The sequence below is a fragment of the Hemitrygon akajei genome, chromosome 31 (genome assembly GCF_048418815.1).
Source record: "Hemitrygon akajei chromosome 31, sHemAka1.3, whole genome shotgun sequence".
Taxonomy (NCBI): Eukaryota; Metazoa; Chordata; class Chondrichthyes; order Myliobatiformes; family Dasyatidae; genus Hemitrygon; species Hemitrygon akajei.
Window position 1 is genome coordinate 12,948,117 of NC_133154.1, and position 24,433 is coordinate 12,972,549.

Genomic DNA, 24,433 nt, shown 5'->3' on the forward strand with positions numbered 1-24,433 from the left:
TCTATGTAACTCCCTCAGACACCTGACTGGCAGGAGCTGCCATTGTTCCCTGTGGAAATGACGATAATGGAATCATGTGTTACCTTCCCCGAGGACTTTATCCCCTTGATCATGGCGAGGCAGACGATGACCCACGCTCCAAGCAGGCAGCCTGTCATGGTGGGGTTCAGGCCTCCGCTCTCATTGATGGAGCCGGTGATCTCTAAGGTTTCATGGTACCAGAAGTAAGTGGTGGGGGAGCTCTTACTGCACTCGGTCACTGCGGCAGAGAGTGGAAATAAAACAATCAGGGCAAGTACCGGCGCACAAGAGAGCAGGCACTGGGTTGTGGGGGTGGGGGGTGGTGAAAAGACAACTTAAGTGTAGATACGTACCTACTCCTGTGTTGTTGGGGAGAGAGGGACACGATTCCCAGGGCAGTGGGTACTGGAAAGAGTGACCAAAGTAGAAGAGACTCCAGGCAATGATGACATTATAGTAGAGTGAGACAAAGCCACAGACCTGTGGTGGCAGAGGCAACAAGTAAAGCAGATGTCAGTCTTATGGGGGTCTCACAGAGCAATCTCACCATCTACATCCCCACCCCATCATACTCCCTGGAATACTGCAGTTACCCCTCCCACCCCAGTTACCTCATACCAACTGAACCTGTCTCCACTCTGTATTTCCTCAGGAAGCTGAAAGGTTCCCATTTGATCTTTACCATTTTTATCGGTCTATCATAGAAAGTATTCTGTCTGGTTCAGGCGTTCCCAATCCCTTTTGCCCCATTAAGCAAGGGGCCCGCGGACCCCAGGTTGGTAATCTCCGGTCTAGATGTATAGTGCGCTTCGTATGGCAAAGGCTCTGCCCATGACTGCAGGAAACTGCAGGAAAAAAGTTTCAGACACAGCTCAACAAGTGACGGAAACCAGCCTCCCCTCTATGGACTCTGTCAACACTTCTTGTTGCCTCAGTCAAGCAGCCGGCACATTCAAAGAATCCAACCACACAGGACATTCCCCCTTCCCCCCTCTCCCAACAGGCAGAAGACACAAAACCCTGAAAGCACGTACCACGAGGTTCAAGGACGTTCATGTCTACTGAATGGTTCCCTAGCATGATAAGATGGACTCCTGACTTCACAGTCTGTCTTGTTATAATCTTGTACATTGTTTCCTTGCACTGTACTTTCTCTGTAACTGTTAAAGTTTATTGCAGACTGTTTTACCTCAATGTGCTATGCTCTGTATGAACTGTTTGTAAGACAAGCTTTTCACTGTATCTTAGTACATGTAATTCCAATTTCACCAACATGCACTGTGCCCTCTTCCTCTATAGCTGGCCCTGCAGTCGTTCCTTCACCATCCTCCCCCTACTTTCTCACTCACCACACAACTGGCAAATCCAATGCCAGCCAGCTTTGGGTTAATGTGCTTCCAGACTCCAATGCTGCCCTGGCGGATGCTCTGTCCTGCTGCCAGTTCCAGGAAAAACAGCGGGATTCCTATCACCACAAGCATAAGTAGATAGAGGAAAAGGAACGCTCCTGCAAGAATTACATTTTGTTGATTAGGTCTGTGTCTACAGGTTTCACTGACAGAGACAGCTTTGTACATACACATCTCGCTGTCCTCTGAACACAGTTCAGAGTTGAAAGTTCAACATAAATTTATTATCAAAGTACATATATATCACCATATACTACCCTGAGATGTTTTTCTTGTGGGCAAAAACACAAATACAATAGAATCAAAGAAAATTAAAGGCCAGTTGTCTGACCTCAGTGGTTGAGAAGATGTTGGAGTCAATTGTTAAGGATGTGGTTTTGGTGTACTTCGAGGCACGTGATAAATCGTAGTCAGCATGGCTTCCTTAAGGGGAAATCTTGTCTGACAGATCTGTTGGAATTCTTTGAAATAATAACGAGCAAGATAGATAAAGAAGAATTGGTGGATGTTGTGTACTTGGATTTTCAGACGGCCTTTGACAAGGTGCCACACATGAGGCTGCTTAACAAGTTCAGAGCCCGTAGTATTACAGGAAAGGTACTAGCATGAAGAGAGCATTGGCTGATTGGCAGGAGACAAAGAGTGAGTATAAAGGGAGTCTTTTCTTGTTGGCTGACGGTGAATAGTGGTGCACCACAGGAGTCTGTACTGGAACCTCTTCAATTTACATTATACGTCAGTGATTTGGATGACGGAACTGATGACTGCATCAGTTTGTAGACAATATGAAGACAGGTGGAGGGGCGGGTAATTTTGAGGAAGAAGAGAAGCTACAGATGGACTTGGACAGATTAGGAGAATAGGCGAAGAAGTGGCAGATAGATCGCCATGTTGGGAGGTGTCATGCACCTTGGTAGAAGAAGCAAAAGTATGGACTATTTTCTAAATGGAGAGAAAATTCAAAAATATGGGGCACAATGGGATTTGGACGTCCTTGTGCAAGATCCCTTAAAGGTTAATTTGCAGGTCGACACTGGTGAGGCCTCAGTTGGAGTACTGTGAGCAGTTTTGAGCCCCTTATCTAAGAAAGAATGTGGTGACGGCGGAGAGGGTTCAGACGAGGTTTATGAAAATGATTCCGGCATTGAAAGGTTTGTCATATGAGGAATGTTTGATGGTTCTGGGCCTCTACTCACTGGAATTCAGAAGAATAAGGGGTGACCTCATTGAAACCTTTTGAAAGGCCTCGATAGAGTGGATGTAGAGAGGATATTTCCTAAGGTGGGGGAGTCTAAAACCAGAGAACACAGCTTCAGAATAGAGGTGTGTCCTTTTAGAACAGAGATGAAGAGGAAATTCCTTTAGCCAGAGAGTGGTGAATCTGTGAATTCATGGCCACAGGCAGCTGTGGCGGCCAAGTCATAGGGCTTTCTTTAGGCAGAGGTAGATAGGTTCTTGATTTGTCAGGGCATGAAGGCAGAGACTGGGGCTGAGAGGGCAAATGGATCAGCCATGATGAAATGGTGAGCAGATTCGATGGGCCAAGTGGCCCAACTCTGCTCCTATATTTTATGGTTTTATGAAAACTACACGCAAAGACTGACAAACAACCAATGTACGAAGGAAGATGAATTGCCCAAATATCTAAAAATCCACAAATATATAGGTCAATGGGTACATTTAATGTCAGAGAAATGTACACAATATACATCCTGAAATGCTTTTTCTTCGCAAACATCCATGAAAACAGAGGAGTGCTCAAGGAATGAATGACAGTTAACCATTAGAACCCCAAAGACCCCCTCCCCCAGCTCCCTCCTGCCACGCACAAGCATAACCAAGGCAATAACCCCCCCTCCAACCAGCAAAAAAGCACCGGCACCCTCAACCAAGCACTCAAGCGTGCAGCAAAACATCAGTAAAGACACAGGCTTGCAGTACCCCTACTTGTTCACACGGTAACTCAACATACCACAAGCCCTCTCTCTCCCTAATAGAGGTATCCCCATTTCACAGAGAGAGGGGAGACATAACAAACAACTCGCTGATTTAAGATGTTAAAAGTCTGTTGTGTTGCATTTTTTCATCCACTTCCCTGCAACAAGGAATGACTTCCCTGAAAGGTGGAGAGCCACACCAGTGAAAAGTTAGCGGAGTGTATTTTGCAAATTTCCCATCTGAGTTACAGTCATCACCCATTGAAGGGTTAGCTTCAGCCAGTGTATTGCCGGCAGTTGAGTGCCACAACTGAATAGCTTCTGGATTAGACTGAGGTGAGCTGTTTGAAGAACTGTTATGAATCGTCCAACAGATCGTCACTTAGGGAGGAACAGCGAATAAACATGTAATAGGTTACTTACCACCTCCATTCTGGTGGCAGAGATATGGGAATCTCCAGACGTTTCCAAGTCCCACGGAGAACCCCACCTGGGCAAGGATATACTGCAGCTTGCTCCCCCATGCCGGTCTGTGAGGCTGCTCCAGCACCAGCCCCGTGCTGGACTCAGTTGCATCCACACTCGGGGAGTCCGTCTTGCTCTTTTCCATTAGAGGTCAAACGTGAAGGAGACGCAGCCTGGTGGCAGTGAGCTTTCAAGGAACTAGCTGGGGAGGGAGGTAAAATGCAACGCGTGATCTAGGATCCCAACATCTGAAGTGCCTCATTACAGCAGCGGAAAATTCCACTGGCACTACCCTCTAAAGCAGAGAAGTATCTCAGTACCAAAATCACACCATGTATCAGTCATTGACAGCAAATAGATGGGAACACATCCAAGTATAAGGTTTCATTCTTGAACAGAATTCTTGGCAGTGAGTTCCAATCTCCTGCCAACCTCCAATGAAAAATCATTCTTTTATCTAACAATTACTTTAAAGCTCCGTTATCTAATTTTTGAACCCCTCCCCCCCACAACTGGGCCCTTCCAATGTACTATGACTCTATATTTTCAACTAAGTATCGCTTGGCTTTCTCTGTACCAAGAAGAAGCTCATCTTTTTGCTTAAATCTCCTTTGTATTCTTTCAAGCCCTTTCTAAGATAACATACACAAAATGCTGGAGGAACTCAGCAGGTCTGGCAGCGTCCATGGAAATGAATAAATAGTCGACGTTTTGGGCCAAGACCCTTCTTCTTTAATAGAACATAGAACAGCACATTACAGGGCCCTTTGGCCCACAATGTTGTGCCGACCCTCAAACCCTGCCTCCCATATAACCCCCCCCCCCCACCTTAAATTCCTCCATATACCTGTCTAGCAGTCTCTTAAATTTCACTAGTGTATCTGCCTCCACCACTGACTCAGGCAGTGCATTCCACGTACCAACCACTCTCTGAGTTAAAAACCTTCCTCTAATATCCCCCTTGAACTTCCCACCCCTTACCTTAAAGCCATGTCCTCTTATACTGAGCAGTGGTGCCCTGGGGAAGAGGTGCAGGCTGTCCACTCTGTCTATTCCTCTTAATATCTTGTATACCTCCATCATGTCTCCTCTCATCCTCCTTCTCTCCAAAGAGTAAAGCCCTAGCTCCAAAGTGGATGACCTCACATTACTTTCATCTTATATTCTATCTTGCAAGCCCTTGCAGATTCACTTAGGCTCAGATGGCGGTGAAGACCAAGTCACCAGGAGGTTGAGAGACCTTTCATTAGTACAGGCACCAAAGGTTATAGTGAGAATAGGGTTGAGAGGAAAAGTAAAACAGCCATGATCGAATGGAGAAGCAGACTAATTCTCTTCCTTACGTCTTATGGTCTGATTTACACTCCCCTGAAGCCTCTGCACCTCCCTCATCGCCAACACTGCTGAAGGCCTATATAATGGCACAAAAGGTTTGAATCCATTTGCAATCTCTTTGTGTATTCCACAGAGCTTGCATACCCATCTATCTTGCATTACATTTGGTCCCCTCACCTATATCACTGATTTTAGGCATACAGTATGAAGAGCAGGACCGATTTCTCACCATTGAGTACCATCTACTGATAACAAACCAATTAACCCTTTGATTCATTTCCAATCCTCAACAGCAACAGTTTGCTGTCTGCTAAGAGCCTTTAGTTACCTGTAACTAACCACTGTAACATCTGTTATCAATCTTTCCATTATCACATCACATGTCCTACGTCACACCAGGTCACATTCACCATAAGCACAAGTTTTGTATTAGATTGACTCTAGTACAAGCGATCTGGTTTCAATTCCCGCTGCTGCCTGTAAGGAGTTTCTACATCCTCCCCGTGACCGCGTGGGTTTCCTCCTGAGTTATATCAGTTGGGAGGTTAACTGGTCATTGTAAATTGTCCTGTGATTAGGCCGGGGTTAAATCCGGGGACTGCTGGGCGGTGTGGCTCAAAGGGCCAGAAGTGCTAGTTCTGTGTTGTATCTCAATAAATAAAACAGAAATGATGGAGGAATTCAGCATCCATGGAGGTCCTGACGAAGTGTCAAACTGTCCCATGATCAAATCGGGGGATTGTTGTGCAGCGTAGCTATTCCGTTGTGTATCTAAATAATTTTAAATAAATAAATAGGCACCCTTAGTTTCAAATCTCTCTGTGCATGCTCCCTCCCATCTTTGTAGCCCACTCAGCCCTGAAGTACTCAATTACTAGTACATGAATTTCCAATTTTGGCCTTAACTTTAGACCCTCCTGCACTAGTTATCGTGTCTTTAGCTACTGAGACGTGACATTCTTTACACAGACACACAAGCTTTTGACCATCTGCTCTTACACTTATTTAATCCTGCCTGATAACACTCCCACGAACTGCTCTGTGACTATGGAGTATGTTAAAGGCAGTATAATTAGTTTAAACACCAGCTCAGATAGATTGGAAAAGCAGAGTGTTTGGAGAGATTGAGAACGGATTCTTTGGCAGCGAAATCTAGGCCCGAAGCAGATCGCTGGGCTGCATGTTCGAGACCTGGAGCAATTCGCCATGGGTCCTAATGTGAGGTATGATCTGCTGCTTGGACAACTTAAACACCAGCCCAAATAGACTGGGGGCTCCTCTCTGCATGGCACTGAGGCTGTGAGACTGCCCTCGGCTGCTGTGCTTCATCTCTGCGAACTTTGCAAATGACTTGCACTGCTAATATGAACTGGTGCCAAGGCTTTGGGCCTACTCTGGGGATTCTCATCTAAGGATTTAACTTGGTTTGGGATACTGTTGTCATTGCTCGCTTTTATTGTTTGCATAATTTGTTTTTTTGCCCTCTTTCTCTACGCATTGGAGGCTGATCTTTGTTTTTTTAAAAAATTGAGTTCTTTTGGGTTTCTTGCTTTGTGGCTGCCTGTGAGCAGAAAAATCTCTAAGTTGTATAATTTATACAATCTTCGATAACGGATGCACCTCCAATCTTTGAATCCAGTTAGGGGTTCTTATGCCAGTGAGTGAGTATTTCAGCCACACAATCCCCAGGGACACAGAGGGAACTGAAAGACAACTGTATATAAAAATAGCCATGAGAGAGGTGGTCAGTTTCACCAGTCTTTGCACAGATAACTTACTGAAAAGACTGGAGACATCAGACAATATACACTTAACAAAAGGCAGGAGAGGTACAGTTACTTAACACACCTGCTGATGAACAGATATCACAAAAGGAGGAGGGAGAGGCAAACAGTGGGGAAAGAATCAAGGGATGGGGAAGGGTCTATGGAGGAGTACATGGGAGGTCAGAGACTGGGCTTAGAACACTTTTCCCTATGCGTGGCTGCAGAAATGCTCCCACGCACGTAGCCTTTATTCTGGGAATGAGAGGGTTAACATATGAGGAACATTTGACCACTCTTGGACTATACTCCTTGGAGTTTAGAAGAATGAGGGAGGACCTCATAGAAACATCTCAGATATTGAAAGGCATGGACAGTGTGGATGTGGCAAAGTTGTTTCCCATGGTAGGGGAGTCTAGTACAAGAGGGCATGACTTAAGGATTGAAGGGCGCCCATTCAGAACAGAGATGCAAAGAAATTTTTTTAGCCAGAGGGTGGTGAATCTGTGGAATTTGTTGCCACGGGCGGCAGTGGAGGTCAAGTCATTGGGTGCATTTAAGGCAGAGATTGATAGGTATCTGAGTAGCCAGGGCATCAAAGGTTATGGTGAGAAGGCGGGGGAGTGGGACTAAATGGGAGAATGGATCACTCATGATAAAATGGCGGAGCAGACTCGATGGGCCGAAAGGCCGACTACTGCTCCTTTGTCTTATGGTCTAATGGTCTTTATTGCCACGCAACTGGAATGTCCTTTTTTTTAAAAAATATAATGCTAATACTAAAATGCCACACAGTTTTCAGGCCATGTGAAAATTTCCTTCTCAGAGCAATGATTGGTTCATGTAACTGTAAAAAACAATTAGAGGTAATGCTGACATAGAGGTAGAGTGGGATGCAAAGGGATGCCTGTGATAACACTGATTCTTCCTACAGTAGGGACCCAAGAAAGGTGAAAGACAGCAAACACTGTGCACTGATCTCCTAGGAGACATGCCAATGGGTAAATCTGCTGTGAAGGAGTGGATAGAGACGTGGTAGAGACGGCATAGATCGGGGCGGTGAACCTTTTTGAGAGCGAGCCCAAATCAGCAATTAAAAATTTTCTCACGTGCCATGGTAATTCTGAGCAGAGATTATCATAGGTTAATAAATTAGTAATAATAATTATGGACTTTTTTAAAAAGAAAAATGATGAGTTCTATTGCTTATTTACATGTGTTCATTGTTTTACTGTTAATAGAAGTATAACAGGGACAGACTGAAATAAATGAAGCATTATAGAAAACCCGTTCAAAAATTATTAAGTTTTTAAAAAGACAATTGAAAAGTAATATCGTTTCCAAATAGTATTGCTGTTTTACCTATTTACTATCCAAGTACTGAAATGTACACCAGCTATGCGAAGACTTCAAAACACAACAACTAGCGTCACATGCTCCTGGTACGGGCATCAGTGACAGGAGTCAAGAGACCCCAGGTAATGGGCATTGGAGAGGGGCCGGGAGACATTGGGGTATGGACTTTAGAGAGAGGGGCCAGGAGACACCGGGGTATGGGCATCGGAGAGAGGGTCGAAAAACACTGGGGTACTGCGTCGGTGAAAGGGGCTGAGGCAGCAGGATACGGGCATCTGAGAGAAAGGCTGAATGACATGAGGGTACTAGTATCAGGGAAATGAGCTGAGGGACCTTGGCTACAGGCACTGGAGAGAGACATCACCCCGGCAGGTTTGAGATAGCAGTATACAGGCATTGCTCAGAGGGGCTGAGAGACACCGGGGTACAGGCATCAGTGAGAAAGACTGAGAGACACCAGTATTCAAGCAACTTCAAGTTCTACAGAAAACACACTCTCTCATTCAGATACACTCACGTAGCCTCCTGTAAGCTCCCCAACACACTACTTCAGCGGCAACCTTTCCCGTTGCTTCCTGATCCCTGCTTGTAGTATGTGAACACATTCGAGTGCAATACTTAGTAACAGCTGCTCACTGCTTCTGAAAAGCTAATCTTCAGTGTCGATTTCAACCACCACCCCCAGCCACTCACCCAATCAGACTCCTAGCACACGGACGTGCCCTTCAGCCAAATGTTTGTGAACAGTGGGAGACCATCAGACACAGTGTTCCCGAATAAAAACAAATTTACCACGAGCTCCCCCACGACGTGTCCCTTGTATTTGTCAAAAGCCTAAAGTCAGTCTACAATCCCTGATGTGGTACCTCCTGACCCTTTAACTTAGATTTAACAGGGCACTGGAACTCATTCCACCCCGTTTGTCACAGAACACTGCACGGGAATCAGAAGAGATTCGGAGTCACTTCAAACAGCTCATCCAGACACACACACACACACAAAATGTTTGAGAAACTCAGCAAGTCAGGCAGCATCTAGAGACAGTGATTAAGTTAACCTTTTGGGCTGAGACCCTTCATTAGGACTGGAAAGGAGGGGGTGAAGCCAGAATAAGGAGGTGAAGGGAGTGGAGAAGCCAGTAAAAGGATGTAAGGAGGAGGGGAAGGAATACGAGTCAACAGGTGATAGGTGAGACCAGGCGAAGGAGACAGTGGGTGGGTGGGTGAAGAGGGAGGACAAAGTGAGAAGCTGGGAAGTGATAGGTGGAAAAGGTAAAGGGCTGACGAAGGGACACCACAGGGAGATGATAGGCTGTGGTGACAGTAGCTTTGGGTTAGTTACAGGGCAAGGTGCCATCTGCACTGTGGTTTCCAACATTCCAGGTCAGGTTGAAGCCACTGCATCAGACAAATGCTGCACATGTTGGAAAGGGAGCGATGTGTATCCTCTGTATCAGCCCAGAGCAGACGCAGCATGAGGGTACAAACTGGGTGATCACTGGGTGTTCCAAGCAATTGGCAGAGATGCCCAATTTTAACCGAGCCATCCGCTTGCAGGCCAGTGTACTTTCTAAACCTGAGCTGTAAAGTTGAAAGTTAACGGTGCCAATGCCTTGCTCTAACAGCAGGGGACATATGGAAAGTTACAGATGATTTTGACATGGATTCCCACGTCATAACGTCATAATGGCTAACAAGCCAATACCGCCACCACCCCAGCTCTGACCGAAACGCCGAGGCACAGCACAGGATCACTTCACCGGACGCTTGAATTAGCGTTCTATCTGCTACAACCCCAAACCTCTAAACATTTTCCACACTTCTCGCTGAGCCAGAATCAGGATGCCTGTTCTGTTTCGCGAATGTATCTATTTCAGATCCTCACTTGACAAGCAGTCTGTACTCTGCCAGCAGTAGATACCTGATCGTACTCCCTCACAGATGGTCCCAAGGACGGCTGAAGGATTGGGACTGGGGGTGGGATTGGTCTGGGGAGTGGGAGGAGGGTAGGTCAAGGTCACGGAATGCTGAAAACTCTGTGGTGACTTCTACTTCCCGGGAGCCTGTTGGTTAATGATTACAGAGACTGTTTTCCATAGGGCAAGTGTTCCGTGTGGACCCTTGAATTAATAAGTTTAATACGTACATTTAATGTCAGAGAAATGTACACAATATATATCCCGAAATCCTATTTCTTCGCAAACATCCACAAAACAGAGGTGTGCCCCAAGGATATGAATGGCATTTAGATGTTAGAACCCCAGAGCCCCTCCAAACTCCCCCCTCCCACAGGCATAAGCAGCAGCGAAACAATGACCTCCCCCTCCCCCACCAACAAAGAAAGCATTGGCTTGTGTTTATTCTTGTGGAGTTTATCGCAGGTTTGAAACACAATATTGAGAGTCATTCAAACCAATAGCTGGAAACAGGCCAGGAGGGAGCAGGGTGGGGTGCTGGAGTGCAATAGGAGAGAAGAAAAGCAAGCACTGGGAAGGGGCGGGGTAACAGGGAGGAAGGAGGGGGAAGGGGAGGAGGGAGAGGGAGAAGAGGGGGTAAGAGAGGGAGGGTAGAAAAGGGGGAGGAGTGGGGTGAGAGGGGGAGAAGGGGTGTGGGGAGAGGGGGAGTAGGAGGGGGAGTGGGGAGAGGGGGAGTAGGAGGGGGAGTGGGGAGAGGGGGGAGGGAGTGGGGAGGGAGAGGGGAGAGGGGGAGAGGAGTGGGAGAGTGGAGGGGGTCGGATGAGGAGCACAGAAGGGTGATGAACACACTGAGTGGGAGTGCAGGGTCTGACAGTTAGTGCCGTGAGGAGGGCAGAGGCAGAGGCAAGGGCAGGTGGTGATGGGGGTTGGAGACGTGCAAATCCTCTCATTTCAAGCTATGGATTCTGTGAGCTTCCAGCCATTTGGCATTGGGTACGGGACAAAGCCTTCCTGGCCACTTCTGCATCCCTGGGACAGGGCATGCCCTCAACACCGAAGCAGGCCATGTTGTCCATCAACCATCCAATTATACTAATCATACATATTTAAAATTCCCCATCAACTCCCTCCAGATATTACCACCCATCTATTCACTAGGGACAATTTATAGCAGAGGAGGGAAAGTCAACAAGGGGTGGGGTGGGGGCTAGGGAGATGAGAAAGGGGGGAGGGGTCGGGGGTAGGGAGAGGGCAGCCCAGAGGAAAATCATTCAGTCACTGGGGAACTTGCAAAATCCACCATGATGGTAACATCTAGCATCATAAGGTGTTTTGAGAGGCTGTTCATAACATATGTTAACTCCAGTTTTCAGACAACCTTTCCTATTGTAATTTGCCTTACTGACACCATCTCTGTGGCCCTGCACTCATCTCTGGAGTGTCTGGACAGTAAAGAAACCTAGGTCACACTATTGACTACAGATCTGCCTTCAATACTAAGCAAACTTTGACCCTGGGAGTTAATATCTCTCTCTGCAACTAGATCCCTGGTTTTTGACCAACAGAACATAATCAGACAGGATAGGCGGCAACACCTCCACCAATTTGTGGTGCTCAACAAAGTTGTTTCTTCAGCCCTCTGCAATACACTCCACAACCGTGGTTGCCCAGATTCTGCTCTAACCCTGTCTACAAGTTTGCAGATGATACCACTGTAGTGGGCCACATCTCAAACAATGTCAGGGTACCGGAAAGAGGCAGACAGCTTTATGACATGGTATCACAACATTTTCCTCAATGTTAACAAAAGAGCTGGCCGTTTACTTCAGTGGGGGGGGGGAGGGGAGAAGATGGTGCACACGTCCCTGTCTACATCAACGGTGCTGAGGTTGAGAGCATCTCGTTTCTAGAAGTGAACATCACCAATAAATAGCCTGTCCTGCTCTAATCACATTAGACCAAGGAGAGGCTCACCGACGCCTCTACTTCCCCAGGAGGCTACAGAAATTCAGCATGGCCCCATCAACTCTTAACAATTTTTATCGATGCACCTTAGAAGCATAATGGCTTGGTAGTGGCAACTGATAGCTAGAAACTTGCAGAGTTATGGACGCAGCCCGGTACATCACAGGAAACAGTCTCCCACTACGTACTCCAGGACATTGAACATCGAAAAATACCGTAGAGGAACAGGCCATTCGGCCCACAGTGTGGTGAACCAGCTGAAAAGCAAATCAAAAACACCCAAACACTAATCCCTCCTACCTACTCTGTCTCAGTAAAGCAGCCAAATCAAGACTTCACCCACCCATCATTCTCTCATCTCCCCTTCATCAGGCAGAGGATACGAAAGTCTGAAAGCACACACCATCAGGCTCAAGGAAAGCTGTTATCAGAATCTTAAACAGACTTCCTGAACGATTAAGATGGACACTTGGCCTCACAATCAGCTGAGAGGATCATAGGGGTCTCACTATCATTCATCCGGCAGATGATCAGGGACCATCCTGGGTGTCAAGATCTAACCTGGTCCCAACATACTGATGCACTTACAAAGAAGGCAAGGCAGCGCCTATACTTCAATGGGAATTTGAAGAGATTTGGCATGTCAACAAAAACACCCAAAAAACTTCCATAGACGTACTGTGGAGAGCATTCTGACAGGTTGCATCACTTGTCTGGTATCGGGTGGGCTACTACACAGGCCTGAAAGAAGCTGCAGAGGGTTGTAAATTTAGTCGGCTCCATCTTGGGTACTAGCCTATAAAGTATCCAGGATATCTTCAAGGAGTGGTGTCTCAGAAAGGCAGGATCCATTATTAAGGACCTTCAGCACCCTAAACATGCCCTTTTCTCACTGTTACCATCAGGTAGGAGGTACAGAAGCCTGAAGGCACACACTCAGCGATTCAGGAAACAGCTTCTTCCCCTCTGCCATCCGATTCCCAAATGGACATTGATCCCTGTGAACACTACCTCACATTTCTAATATATATTATTTCTGCTTTTGCACGATTTTTAATCTATTCAATATACATATCCTGTAATTGAATTTCTTATTTATTATTATTTTTTCTTCTTCTAGATTATGTATCGCATTGAACTGCTGCTGCTAAGGTTAACAAATTTCATGACACATGCCAGTGATAATAAACCTGATTCTGATTTATCAGGAACACTGTGTATACAGGGGCCTTTAGTATTATTAAGGATCCCACCCATCCATCCAGCATCCTCTTTGACTTTCTAACATCAGGCAGGAGACTCCGATGAACAAAAACAAGAACGGTGAGGGTGGGAAACAGTTTCTTTCCTCAGACAATTAGGTTCTGAACTCTCTGCTGCATTGTATTCGAAATGTCCCTGGTTAATCTGTTTGGAACCTAACAGAATTTAATTTATACACTTTAGTTCCATGATTTATGCATGATTCATCTGTGGATTTTATCCTTACCTTCACAAGTTATTGTGTGGCTATGCGTGCTACTGTGCTTTAATAATAAGAAGTACTTTATTTATTCCGAGTGGGAAATTATTTTGTTACAGCAGCAACTTAGCAATAATAATAAATATGATAATAATATTAACTAATAATAAAGTACAGAATATACACAATAATTCACTAATGTGCAATAATAATGTATGAAATAATAAAACAAGACTATTGTACTATGATGTGTGTTTCTCCTGTCGTAGTGATGAACTGTTGTTTATGCTTGTCGCATTTACAACCTGGTTCGGAGATACGTTGTATTGTTTCTATATACGTGTATATAGTTAAATAACAATAAACCGAACTTGACAATCTGCCGCGTTATGATCTTGCACTTTGTTGTTGCACTTTTTTGGATGTTTTTTACACCGTTATTGTACCCTGTTCTAGCTCAGTGCACGCTGTAATGATCTGATTTGTATATAAACCAACACCTTTACCACACAGGCAGCACTGGAGGTCAGGATTAAATCTGGGTCTACAGCGCCTCTGATAGGTAGCTGCACCACTGTGCTGCCCAGTCTCTTGGAAAGATTAGAGGGGCAAAACTGGATATTGCAGGACAGAATCCACTCAGATAGTCACAGTGAGGGATTTCCAGGATCGGCGGGCCCCTCAGGGGCTTGAATGCACTGTAGATATTAATATTTGAATTTGAAACTGTACAATTATAATGCCAGATGTTCTGTTGGTGAATAAACTTTTACTGAAGACAAACAAGCCCACTCAGTACTCAGCCGGAGTTTGAGAGGAGCTGAACACCTAATGAACACTAACCCCAAGGTCTGCATCTGTGCCAACACCGGGGGTAACGATCGAGCACTGGCTCACCTCCTGCTCCAGCTTTGTCCCAGTTCCTGCACACAGCTGCCGTCGGAATTCCTTCAGCTCCGAGCAGCGAAATGGGTTCTGGCTGCTTCCATACGGGTGGGGTCCAAGCGATGAAAGCAGAGTCCAAGCAGGAGACCAGCAGCAATGCCCAGTTCAGAATGCGACCACAGGAAGCGAGGCATTCACTTTGGGACCCCAACAGCCTCAAAGGCTCATCGGGCAGAGCCCCTCAGTCGCTGAGTAAGTTCAACCTACAGACAGAGCAACTCTGTTAATGTTGAAGTGAGCTGCTCGTGGGAAAAGCAAGCCAGCATTCAAAGAGGGTAACGTTGACTGGCAATGTCTGAAAAATGTTCACCATTTTGGGAATTAATAGGTTAACAGGCCTGCAAACTATTTTGAAAGATAAACAGAAACACAGCGACAGACAGAGCACTCATTCTAAATTCTGTGTACTTCTAGAACGAACACACACACACTATATCCCCACGTCAGGTCTCAGTGCCCCTTAATCCATGCACTACATCTCACAGTCTCTGCTGTATAAAGTATTTCAGTCTCTTACACCCTCAATATATACAGCCAAACAATGTCCAACCCAAGAGGGAATAGGAAAAGACACAAGCTTCAATCACACAGCCACTTTACTCCTGCAGAAGTAGCAGTCCATTCCTGCCGGAGAACTCCTGCCGGAGAACCGGTAAAGACATTACTTTTTAGAATAGAGAAAGAACATTTGTGGAAGAGAAAGAACAAGCGGCCTGTTGAGCTTCAGTCTACCTGTCAGCTGCCACGGCTGATCTGTGGCCTTACGATGCAGGGCCTCAGTCTGAGAGTGAAGTGTACAGCTGCAGCTTGGTTTCAAGTGAGCTGCTGTGGCCGCTCTCCGGTAGCAGGGGCTGGGGGCTGGAATGAAGGCACAGTCAGCTGCTGCCACATCAGCAAGGAAAGCTGGACTGGTTCCCTTGCTGGGAAGGTGGACAAACCTGGCACAGGAGCTCCAGTAGAGGATGGCTCCCAGCACATAGGGGAGGGGGGGTATTTAAGGAGGTGGGGGTGGGGGCAGGAGGGATGGGGGAGGGGAGAGGCAGGTGTGGGAGGAGAGGGAGGCCGAGGGGGGTGGGGAGAGGGAAACTGGAAGGGGGAGGGAGAGGCTGAGAGGGGAGGGGGAGAGGGGAGGGAGGCTGGGGGGGGGAGGAGCTGGAAGGAGGGGAGGTAGAGTGGAGGGAGAGAGGGGAGCTGGGGGTGGGGGAGAGGAAGGGGGAGGAGGAGGGTGAGGGGAGGGAGGAGGGGAGGAGGGAGGGAGGAGCTGAGGGGGAGAGGGGAAGTGGAAGAGGCTGGGAGGGGGAGAGGAGGGAGCGGAGGGTGAGGGGGAGCGGGAGGCTGAGTGGGAGGGAGGCTGGAGGGAAAGGGAAGGGGGAGGGGAGGCTGGAGGGAGAGGGAGGGAGGGGTAGAGGGAGGCCGACGGACAGTAGTGGAGACTTGTGCCACACAGATTGTTGTTCTTTATCATATATATTAATGATGTGGAGGGGTGTGTAGTGGCTTTCAGTAGCAGAGCAGCAGCACAGGCCCATCTAGTCCATGCTGACATTGCTTTACTGCGTAGACCCATTCATAACACTGTCATCCATAACACCCATCCAAACTCCTCTTAAATGTTACAACTGAATCCGCCTCCACCACCTCCGCCGGCAGCTCATTCCACTTTAACACTTCCTCCGATTCCCCTTAAATATTTCACCTTTCACCCTAAACTTAAAACCGCTAGTTCATTAAAGCCAGGACCAACAGGCTCCGGGATAGCTTCTTCCACCAGGCCATCAGACTGGTTAATTCACACTGATGCAGTTGTACTCTATGCTAAATTGGACTGTCCTGGTGTACATACTATTTATTGCAAATCTCTATAATTGCACATTTAGAAGTAGACGTAAAGATTTTTACTCATGTTTTTTGAGATAGTGATAATGCTTTTTGAGATAGTGATATGCTTTTTGAGATAGTGTTTGATGCATATCATATTTTTACTGAGTTAAGTATTGTATGTATTAGTTTTGCTACAACAAGTGTATGGGACATTGGAAAAAAAGTTGAATTTCCCCATGGGATGAATAAAGTATCTATCTATCTATCTATCTATCTATCTGTATGTGAAGGATGTAAGAAATAAAGGTCAATTCAATTCGGCAAGAGGAGGTAAACGAAAAGATTCAGGACCAAAGGTCCAAAGGTCCTGGACAAGGGTCTTGATTCACAAGGAGAGACTGTATAGCCTGAGACCATTTTCCCTGGAGCTAAATACTGAAGCAGTACACTTATGCAAACTTATTCTAGCATCTGCATATTTCCTCGTGTTTACAGTAAATTTATAGAGGTTTGTAAAAACACGAGGGGGATTAACTAAGATGGATGGTCACAGTTTCTTTCCCAGGGTGGAGGAGTCTAAGAGGACACGGATTTGGGGGGGGGGGGGGGGGGGGGAGAGATTTAAAGGGCAAGTATTTTCCTATACAAGGTAGAAGGAATACGAAACAATCTGCCAGAATAAGGGGTAGAGCCGGTTAATTACAATGTCAACTGAGCACTTAACACCATCATTCCTACAGCTCTGATGGAAAAGCTTCAGAACCTGGTACCTCGCTCTGCAACTGGATCCTCGCCTTCCTCACTGGAAGACCACAATCTGTTTGGATTGGAAATAACATCTCCACTTCACTGTTAATCAACACTGGCAGACATCAGGGATGTATGCCTGGCCCACTGCTCTACTCTCTCTACACCCACGATGGTATGGCTAAGCACAGCTCAAATGCCATCTGTAAATTTGCTGATGATACGACGATTGTTGGCAGAATCTCAGATGGTGACGAGAAGGTGTACAGGAGCGAGATATACCAGCTAGTGAAGTGGTGTCGCAGCAATAACCTTGCACTCAACGTTAGTGAAGCCAAAGAACTGATTGTGGACTTCAGAAAGGGTTAAAACAAGGGAATATACACCAGTCCTCATAGAGGGATCAGAAGGAGAGAGACTGAGCAATTCCAAGTTCCTGGGTGTTAGTATCTCTGAGGACCTAACCCGGACCCATGCAATTATAAAGAAGGCAAGACAGCGACTGTATTTCACTAGGAGTTTGAGAAGATTTGGTATGTTACCAAAATGATTTGTAAATTTCTGTAGGTGCACTGTGGAGAGTATTCTAACTGGATTCACCATCTGGTATTGGGGGGGGGGGGGGGGGGTGGAGGCTACTGCACAGGATCGAGTTAAGCTACAGTTGTAAAATTAGTCAGCTTCCATCATGGGCACTGGCCTCCATAGTAACAAGGACATATTCAAGGAGCAGTACCTCAGAAAGTTGGTATCCATCATTAAGGACCCCCACCACCCAGGACATGCCTTGTTCTCATGGAGAGAGTAGAGCAGCGGGCTAAACACATCACTGAAGCGTGACAGTGTTGATTGACAGTGAGGTGGAGATGTTATTTCCAATCCGCACAGACTATGGTCTTCTGGTTAGGAAGGCGAGGATGCAGTTGTCGGAGGTCCAGAGACTCAGGTTCTGAAGCTTTTCGATCAGATCTGTAGGTAGGAGGTACAGAAGCCTGAAGGCACTCAGCGATTCAGAAACAGCATCTTCCTCTCTGCCATCTGATTTCTGAATAGACATTGAACCTATGAACACTACCTCACTGCCTTTTATTTCCTATTTTTTTCACTATCAACTATTTTATATATACCGTATACTTACTGTAATTCACAGTTTTTTTCTATTATCATGTACTACTTACTTTTTATTCTAGTTATTTTGTAAATAACACTATCTTTTTGCACTTCTGGTTACATGCTAACTGCATTTCATTGGCTTTGTATCTGTACCCGGCACAATGACAATAAAGTTGAATTTAATCTAATCACATAGTGCTTCAGCGCGAAGTTAACAAACTTCACGACACGTGCCAGTGATACTAAACTTGATTCTGAAAGGTTTAGAGGTTATGGGCTAAACACCGACAAATGGTGCTAGCTGAGGTAGGCACCTTGGCAAGTTGTACTAAGGTGTCTTGTTTCTGTGTTCTATAACTCCATGACCCTATCAGCACTGAAGTTAGCATGGCTTCCTCAAGCCCCAATGCTGTCTGTGTGGAGCCACACATTCTATCATTGTGTGGCTCCAGATTCTTGCTACATGCACTGTGTAGGTAAATGCCAAATGACAGGAATTAGTAACGATCTTTCAAGAATCAGTAGATTTTGGCATGGTTCTGTCGGAATGGAAAATTGCAAAAGTCACTCCACTCTTCAAGAAGGGAGAGGGGGCAGAAGAAAAGAAATTATAGGCCAGTTAGCCTGACCTCAGTGGTTGGGAAGATGTTGAAGTTGATTATTAAGGACGTGCTTTCAGGGTACTTGGAGGCACAAGTTAAAATAGGCCATAGTCAGTATGGTTTCCTTAATCTTGCTTGACAAATCTGCTGAAATTCTTTGGGGAAGTAACAAGCAGGATGGACAGAGAAGAATCAATGGACGTGGAGTACTTGGGAATTTCAGAAGGCTTTTGACAAGGTGCCGCAGATGAGGCTGCTTAACAAGAGTCCCTGGTGTAACAGGATAGATAACAGCATAAACAGAGCCTTTCCTGGATGGCAGCTGCTGATAAGCGATATTCTGGAGGGGTTGGTGTTGGGACCGCTTCTTTGTATGTTCTATATCAATGACTTGCATAATGGAATTGATGTCTTTGTTGCTAAATTTGCATACAATACAAAGATAGTTGGAGGGGAAGTAGTGTTGAGGAAGCCGGGAAATTGCAGAAAGACTCTACCGATTAGGAGAATGGGCAAAGAAATGGCAAATGGAATATAGTGTTGGTAAGTGTATGGTCAAGCACTTTGGTAGAAAGAATAAAAGCATAGACTATTTTCTAAATGGGGAGACATTTCAAAAATCTGAGGTGCAGATGAATTTGGGAACGCTCATGTAGGATTCCCTAAAGATTAATTTGCAGGTTGAGTAAGTGGCAAAGAAAACAAATGCAATGTTAGCATTTATTTTGCTGCTACCTCCATCTGCAATACCATTTCCTCCCTCCCCACTCCCGTCTCCCCTACCCCTCCTACCCCCATCTGCACTACCCCTTCCCCTCCTACCCCCATCTGCACTACCCCTTCCCCTCCTACCCCCATCCGCACTACTCCTCCCTCCCCTACCTCTTCCCCTCCTACCCCGTCTCCCCTTCCTCTTCCCCTCCTACCCCGTCTCCCCTTCCTCTTCCCCATCCCCGTCTCCCCTACCTCTTCCCCTACCCCGTTTCCCCTACCTCTCGCCCTGCTAACCCCGTCAACCCCTTCCCCTCCCCCACTCATTACCCCTCTCCTCCTTCCGACCACTGCCCTCCCCTTCCCTCCATCTCCTGCACTCGCTCCTTGCCCCCACCATTTTCTCGCTCGGACCCCGTTCCTACCGACTCTTAATATTTTTTTTTACCTCAGACCGCGCCGGCTTCCACTCGATCCCGCCGTTACCATCGCGCCGACCCGCCACGCAACCACATGGAGTCCCTTCCGAGCAGCACAACGTTGCATCAGCACAGCTCCGCCCACCCCTGCTGCTGCTGCAGCCGCCGCCCGGCCTGGGCCTGCGGGCCTGTCCGCCCTCTGCTTCCCCTCAGCCCACCGCGTGGCCGAGGCCAAGGGAGCCTCGGACTGCCCCGGTGCCGACCCTCCGGCACCGACGGAGAAAGACGGCGGGCGTGGGCGCTGTGCTTCGCTTCCAGTCTGTCAGAGCCGCTGGCGTTAACCCGTAAGCTTATACAAATACATGCCTATTTGAGGAAATATGCATTAAAGGGAATGGTAAATGGTGCAAAATAAGGAACAGCGTAGTTTTTTTAAAAAAAAAGTTCAGTAAATGGGAGGGAATTCATTTTAAAAAATGTAGGTCTTGTGAAATACTGTAGTACTATTGCATCTGCAGGCTGAGGGCAGAGTGAAGGATCACTACGGCACTGGAAGGTGGTATAAGGGTTAGAAGTGCCGAAGAAATATGGTTCAAGTTGAGGATGGGACAAAAGGTCTACCTTGTTTAAATATTTGCTCACACCTATTGTAGGCAATAAAACCACAGCTGTGTATTTAAAATTTTGTTTCGAGAATGACCTTGGTTAATAGTCGCCTTTACAAGGAAATCATTCTACTTTGCCTCTGCTTTTCAGTTGTGTGTGGACTGTAGACGTCCCCCCCCCCACCCCACCCCACCCCACCCCACCCCATGTCAGATAGGAACAGCACATGGGGCATGTTACGAGGCTCTCTGTACAGGTCAACATGCTCCCAACTCTCAGTCGGGCAAAGTAAAGAAGCTGGATGGGTGTGCTAGGGTGGTAAGCTGAGTCATAGTCCATTGAATACTGAAAAACTGTCACGCAACTGTGCCAGGGCCAAGGGAACTTGGCTGAAAGAAGGTGCAGGCAAATCAACTCAGAGTGCACATTTGGGCTGCTGTTGCCTTCCTGTCAGCTTGAAACCAGTCTGACTCTTCTCCTTTGACCTCTCTCATTAACAAGGCATTTTCACCCACAAAACTACTGCTCACGGAACGTTTTTTTGTTTCTCACACCACACTCTCTAGAAACTTGTTGTATATGAAAATCCTAGGAGATCAACAGTTTCCTAAGGTACTCAAACCACCCCATCTGGCACCAACGATTCCACAATCAAAGTCACTTTTCCCCCCATTCTGAAGTTTGACCTGAACACCAACTGAACCTCTTGACCACGTCTGCATGCTTTTAGGCATTGAGTTGCTGCCACATGATTGGCTGATTAGATATCTGCATTAATGAGCAGGTGTACCTAATGAAGTGGCCACTAAGTGTATATACTTTAGTAATAAATTTACTTTGAACTTTGAACCTCTGGTGAGTCAATTCTGCCGGACAGATTGAACATCAGCTTGGGTGGTGATTGAGAACAACTCTGCCAGGCTAATGCCTGATTCATCTGTGGGATGTCTGTGCAAATGTATTCACAGGCTAATGTGGCAGAGATTGGACTGAAATTACCATTGCCTGTCTAAATCTGATGGTGGGCCATCCAATCTCATTTTTGTCCAGTCTGTCAGAGTGGTTTTGACATAATGAAGTGCCTGGTACATAATCTATTTCAAGCTACATCCACACTTCACTGGATAAATCTGTAACCAAAGTTTTTTCTCTTTGTTTTTACCCTCCGTCCACACTAAAACGGTGTTTTCGTCTCCTGAAACCAGGGCTTTTCAAAAACGCTTTGCAGGGTGGGTATTTTTGAAAACGCTGCTCGGGCAGATCAGTGTGGATGGGGTAACCGGAGACTTTTGAAAACACTATCAGACAGCGGCGCGCTATTTCATTGTTTTCTTAAACACAACCTAGCAATTTCAGAACAGACGGCAACGAGACTGAAGCCAGAAGAGTTAGAAATGTACTCACCAAATACTTTGACCCATAACTTACTGAATAAATAAGTATACTGTACTCACTTTGCCCTGTTTTCTGTCCTTGCTCGTATGAAGGTGGTTTACCTATTTATGCAAGTACTTCTCTGACAATAGATGTGTAACAGCCTAAAGTAACATTGTATGGAAATACAAGATAACACTGATGCTGACATGTTTTATGCATATAATAATTTGCTTTATTAATGAAACAGAGTTAATCAGTTTTTCAATGTTCGTCATCAGCCGGGGCAATCTGTCCGTGAACTCCCTGTCGGTTGCCTCCGTACGCTCCAGTATTTGTTTATTTTTAGTTTTAAGTTCTCCTGCGCGAGAGCCAACAGCTGTCTGTCGTTTTAAGTTTTTTTAGTCTGTGACTGAACAAACGCGCACTTCTAAGGCGAGATTCGACACTAAACATGTCGCTTGTTTTCGGTAGATGTGTCCTGCGCAGGAGGAGGAGATCCGCCGAAATCTCCGTTTCAGTGTGGATAGAGATATTTTCAAAAACGCATAGCATAGCCTGTCGTTTTTACGCGAAACCGGCGTTTTCAAAATCATCCGGTCTAGTGTGGATGTAGCCTCAGATTCCCATGTCCTTCTTGCATGGTACCTATCGTGTGGAATTACCTTAATGCATAAAAGCATGCAAGCATGAACAATTGTTCAGACCAAACATCAGAATGAGGAAGAAATGTGAGCTAAGTCACTTTGACTGTGGAATCATTATTGGTGCCAGACGGGGTGGTTTGAGTATCTCAGAAACTTGATCCCCTGGGATTTTCGCGCACAACAGTCTCTAGAGCAGGGGTTCCCAACCTGGGGTCCACAGACCCCTTGCTTAATGGTATTGGTCCATGGCATAAAACAGGTTGGGAACTCCTTCTCTGGAGTTTACAGAGAATAGTGTGAAAACCAAAGAAAAGAACATACGGTGAGTGGCAGTTCTGTGGCAGAAACCTTGTTAATGGGAGAGGTCAGAGGAGAATGGCCAGACTTGTTCAAGCTGATGGGAAGGCGGGTAGTAACTCAAATAACTACACATTACAATAGAGCATCACTGAACACAGAGCACATTGAACTTTGAAGTGGATGGACTACGGCAGCAGGAGACCACGCCAGGCTCCACTCGGTGGTACACTCCTGTACTTAATAAAGTGGCCACTGTCCTTTAACTCTTGACTCCCCTGCCCCAGGAAAAAGACTTTGTGCATTTACCCTACCTATCCACCTCATGATTTTAAACAACTCTATAAGGCTACCTGGGGTGGCGGGTGGAGATACGTTTCTTCCAAAGGAAGTGTAAGGTGCTCCTTCCCTCTGCTAGCCTGCGGGTCACCCTTGGGCAAGGTATAGCACTCGCTTAGACCCCCAATCAGGCTCACATGAAGCCATGGGAGAGGTGGTGGACGGTCGTATGAGCAACGGGTGCATATCACAAATCCTGGCCATGTGACCACTAACTCCATGCAGACAGACTCTGATGAGTACTAACAATGGCTGGGGTCCCCCATCTTGTAAAGACACTGCCCAGAGAAAGCAGTGGCAAACTGGTTCTATAGAAAAATATTGCCAAGAACCGTCATGGTCATGGATCGAAAAGAACTTCTCAGATTGAAGACAGATGGAAGGCCGTGATTGCCCACGGCACATGATGAGGAGATTGCTAAAGTCACCCTTCATTCTCCTATGCTGCAATAGATAATGTCCTAGTCTGCTCAGTCTCTCCCTATAGTTCAGGCCAACGAGTTCTGGCAACATCCTCATAATCTCTTGTGCACCTTTTCCTGCAGAATGGCCACAATTAAACACAATTTTACAAATGAAGTCTCGGTAATATGCTTCACAACTGCAAACTGACGTTCCGACATCCATGTTCAGTGCCCTGACAGATGAAGGCCTGCACGCCAAAAGCCTTATTCACCACCCTGTCTACTTGTCTTGGCTTTTGTGATTGGCCTGATGAGACCACACCTGGAGTACTGTGTTCAGTTTTGGTCTCCAAATTTGAGGAAGGACATTCTTGCTATTGAGGGAGTGCAGCATAGGTTCACGAGGTTGATTCCCGGGATGGCGGGGCAGTCATATGTTGAAAGATTGGAGCGACTGGGCTTGTATACAGTGGAATTTAGAAGGATGAGAGGGGATCTGATTGAAACATATAAGATTATTAAGGGATTGGACACGCTAGAGGCAGGAAACATGTTCCCGATGTTGGGGGAAGTCCAGAATCAGAGGCCAAAGTTTAAGAATAAGGGGTAGGCCATTTAGAACGGAGTTGAGGAAAAACTTTTTCACCCAGAGAGTTGTGGATCTATGGAATGCTCTGCCTTAGAAGGCAGTGGAGGCCAATTCTCTGGATGCTTTCAAGAAAGAGTTGGATAGAGCTCTTAAAGATAGCGGGGTCAAGGGATATAGGGAGAGGGCAGGAA

General features: G+C 46.3%; 1 protein-coding gene and 1 long non-coding RNA gene across 6 annotated transcripts in view; one reads left to right on the top strand and one right to left on the bottom strand.

Moving 5' to 3' along the window:
• LOC140719068 (sodium-dependent neutral amino acid transporter B(0)AT2-like) overlaps positions 1 to 20,147 on the bottom strand; it is a 40,155-nt gene extending 20,008 nt beyond the window's left edge. Inside the window, exons 1-6 of one of the 4 annotated variants that reach the window (XM_073033442.1) lie at positions 20,016 to 20,147; positions 14,526 to 14,776; positions 3,791 to 4,034; positions 1,371 to 1,528; positions 375 to 501; positions 84 to 259 (exon numbers count right to left, since the gene is read on the bottom strand). In XM_073033442.1, the coding sequence (XP_072889543.1) occupies positions 84 to 259; positions 375 to 501; positions 1,371 to 1,528; positions 3,791 to 3,977 (648 nt within the window). In that variant the 5' untranslated portion in view covers positions 3,978 to 4,034; positions 14,526 to 14,776; positions 20,016 to 20,147. Of the gene's footprint in view, positions 1 to 83; positions 260 to 374; positions 502 to 1,370; positions 1,529 to 3,790; positions 4,035 to 8,803; positions 8,938 to 14,525; positions 14,777 to 15,305; positions 15,452 to 20,015 lie in introns of those variants that run through there. The other 3 variants (XM_073033443.1, XM_073033444.1, XM_073033445.1) reach the window with 3 other exon arrangements.
• A 54-nt stretch (positions 20,148 to 20,201) lies between these two features.
• Positions 20,202 to 24,433, top strand: part of LOC140719073 (uncharacterized) — a 33,684-nt gene continuing 29,452 nt past the window's right edge. For both annotated transcript variants that reach the window (XR_012096854.1, XR_012096853.1), the window contains exon 1: positions 20,202 to 20,330. This is a non-coding gene — a long non-coding RNA (uncharacterized lncRNA). The remainder of the gene's footprint in view (positions 20,331 to 24,433) is intronic.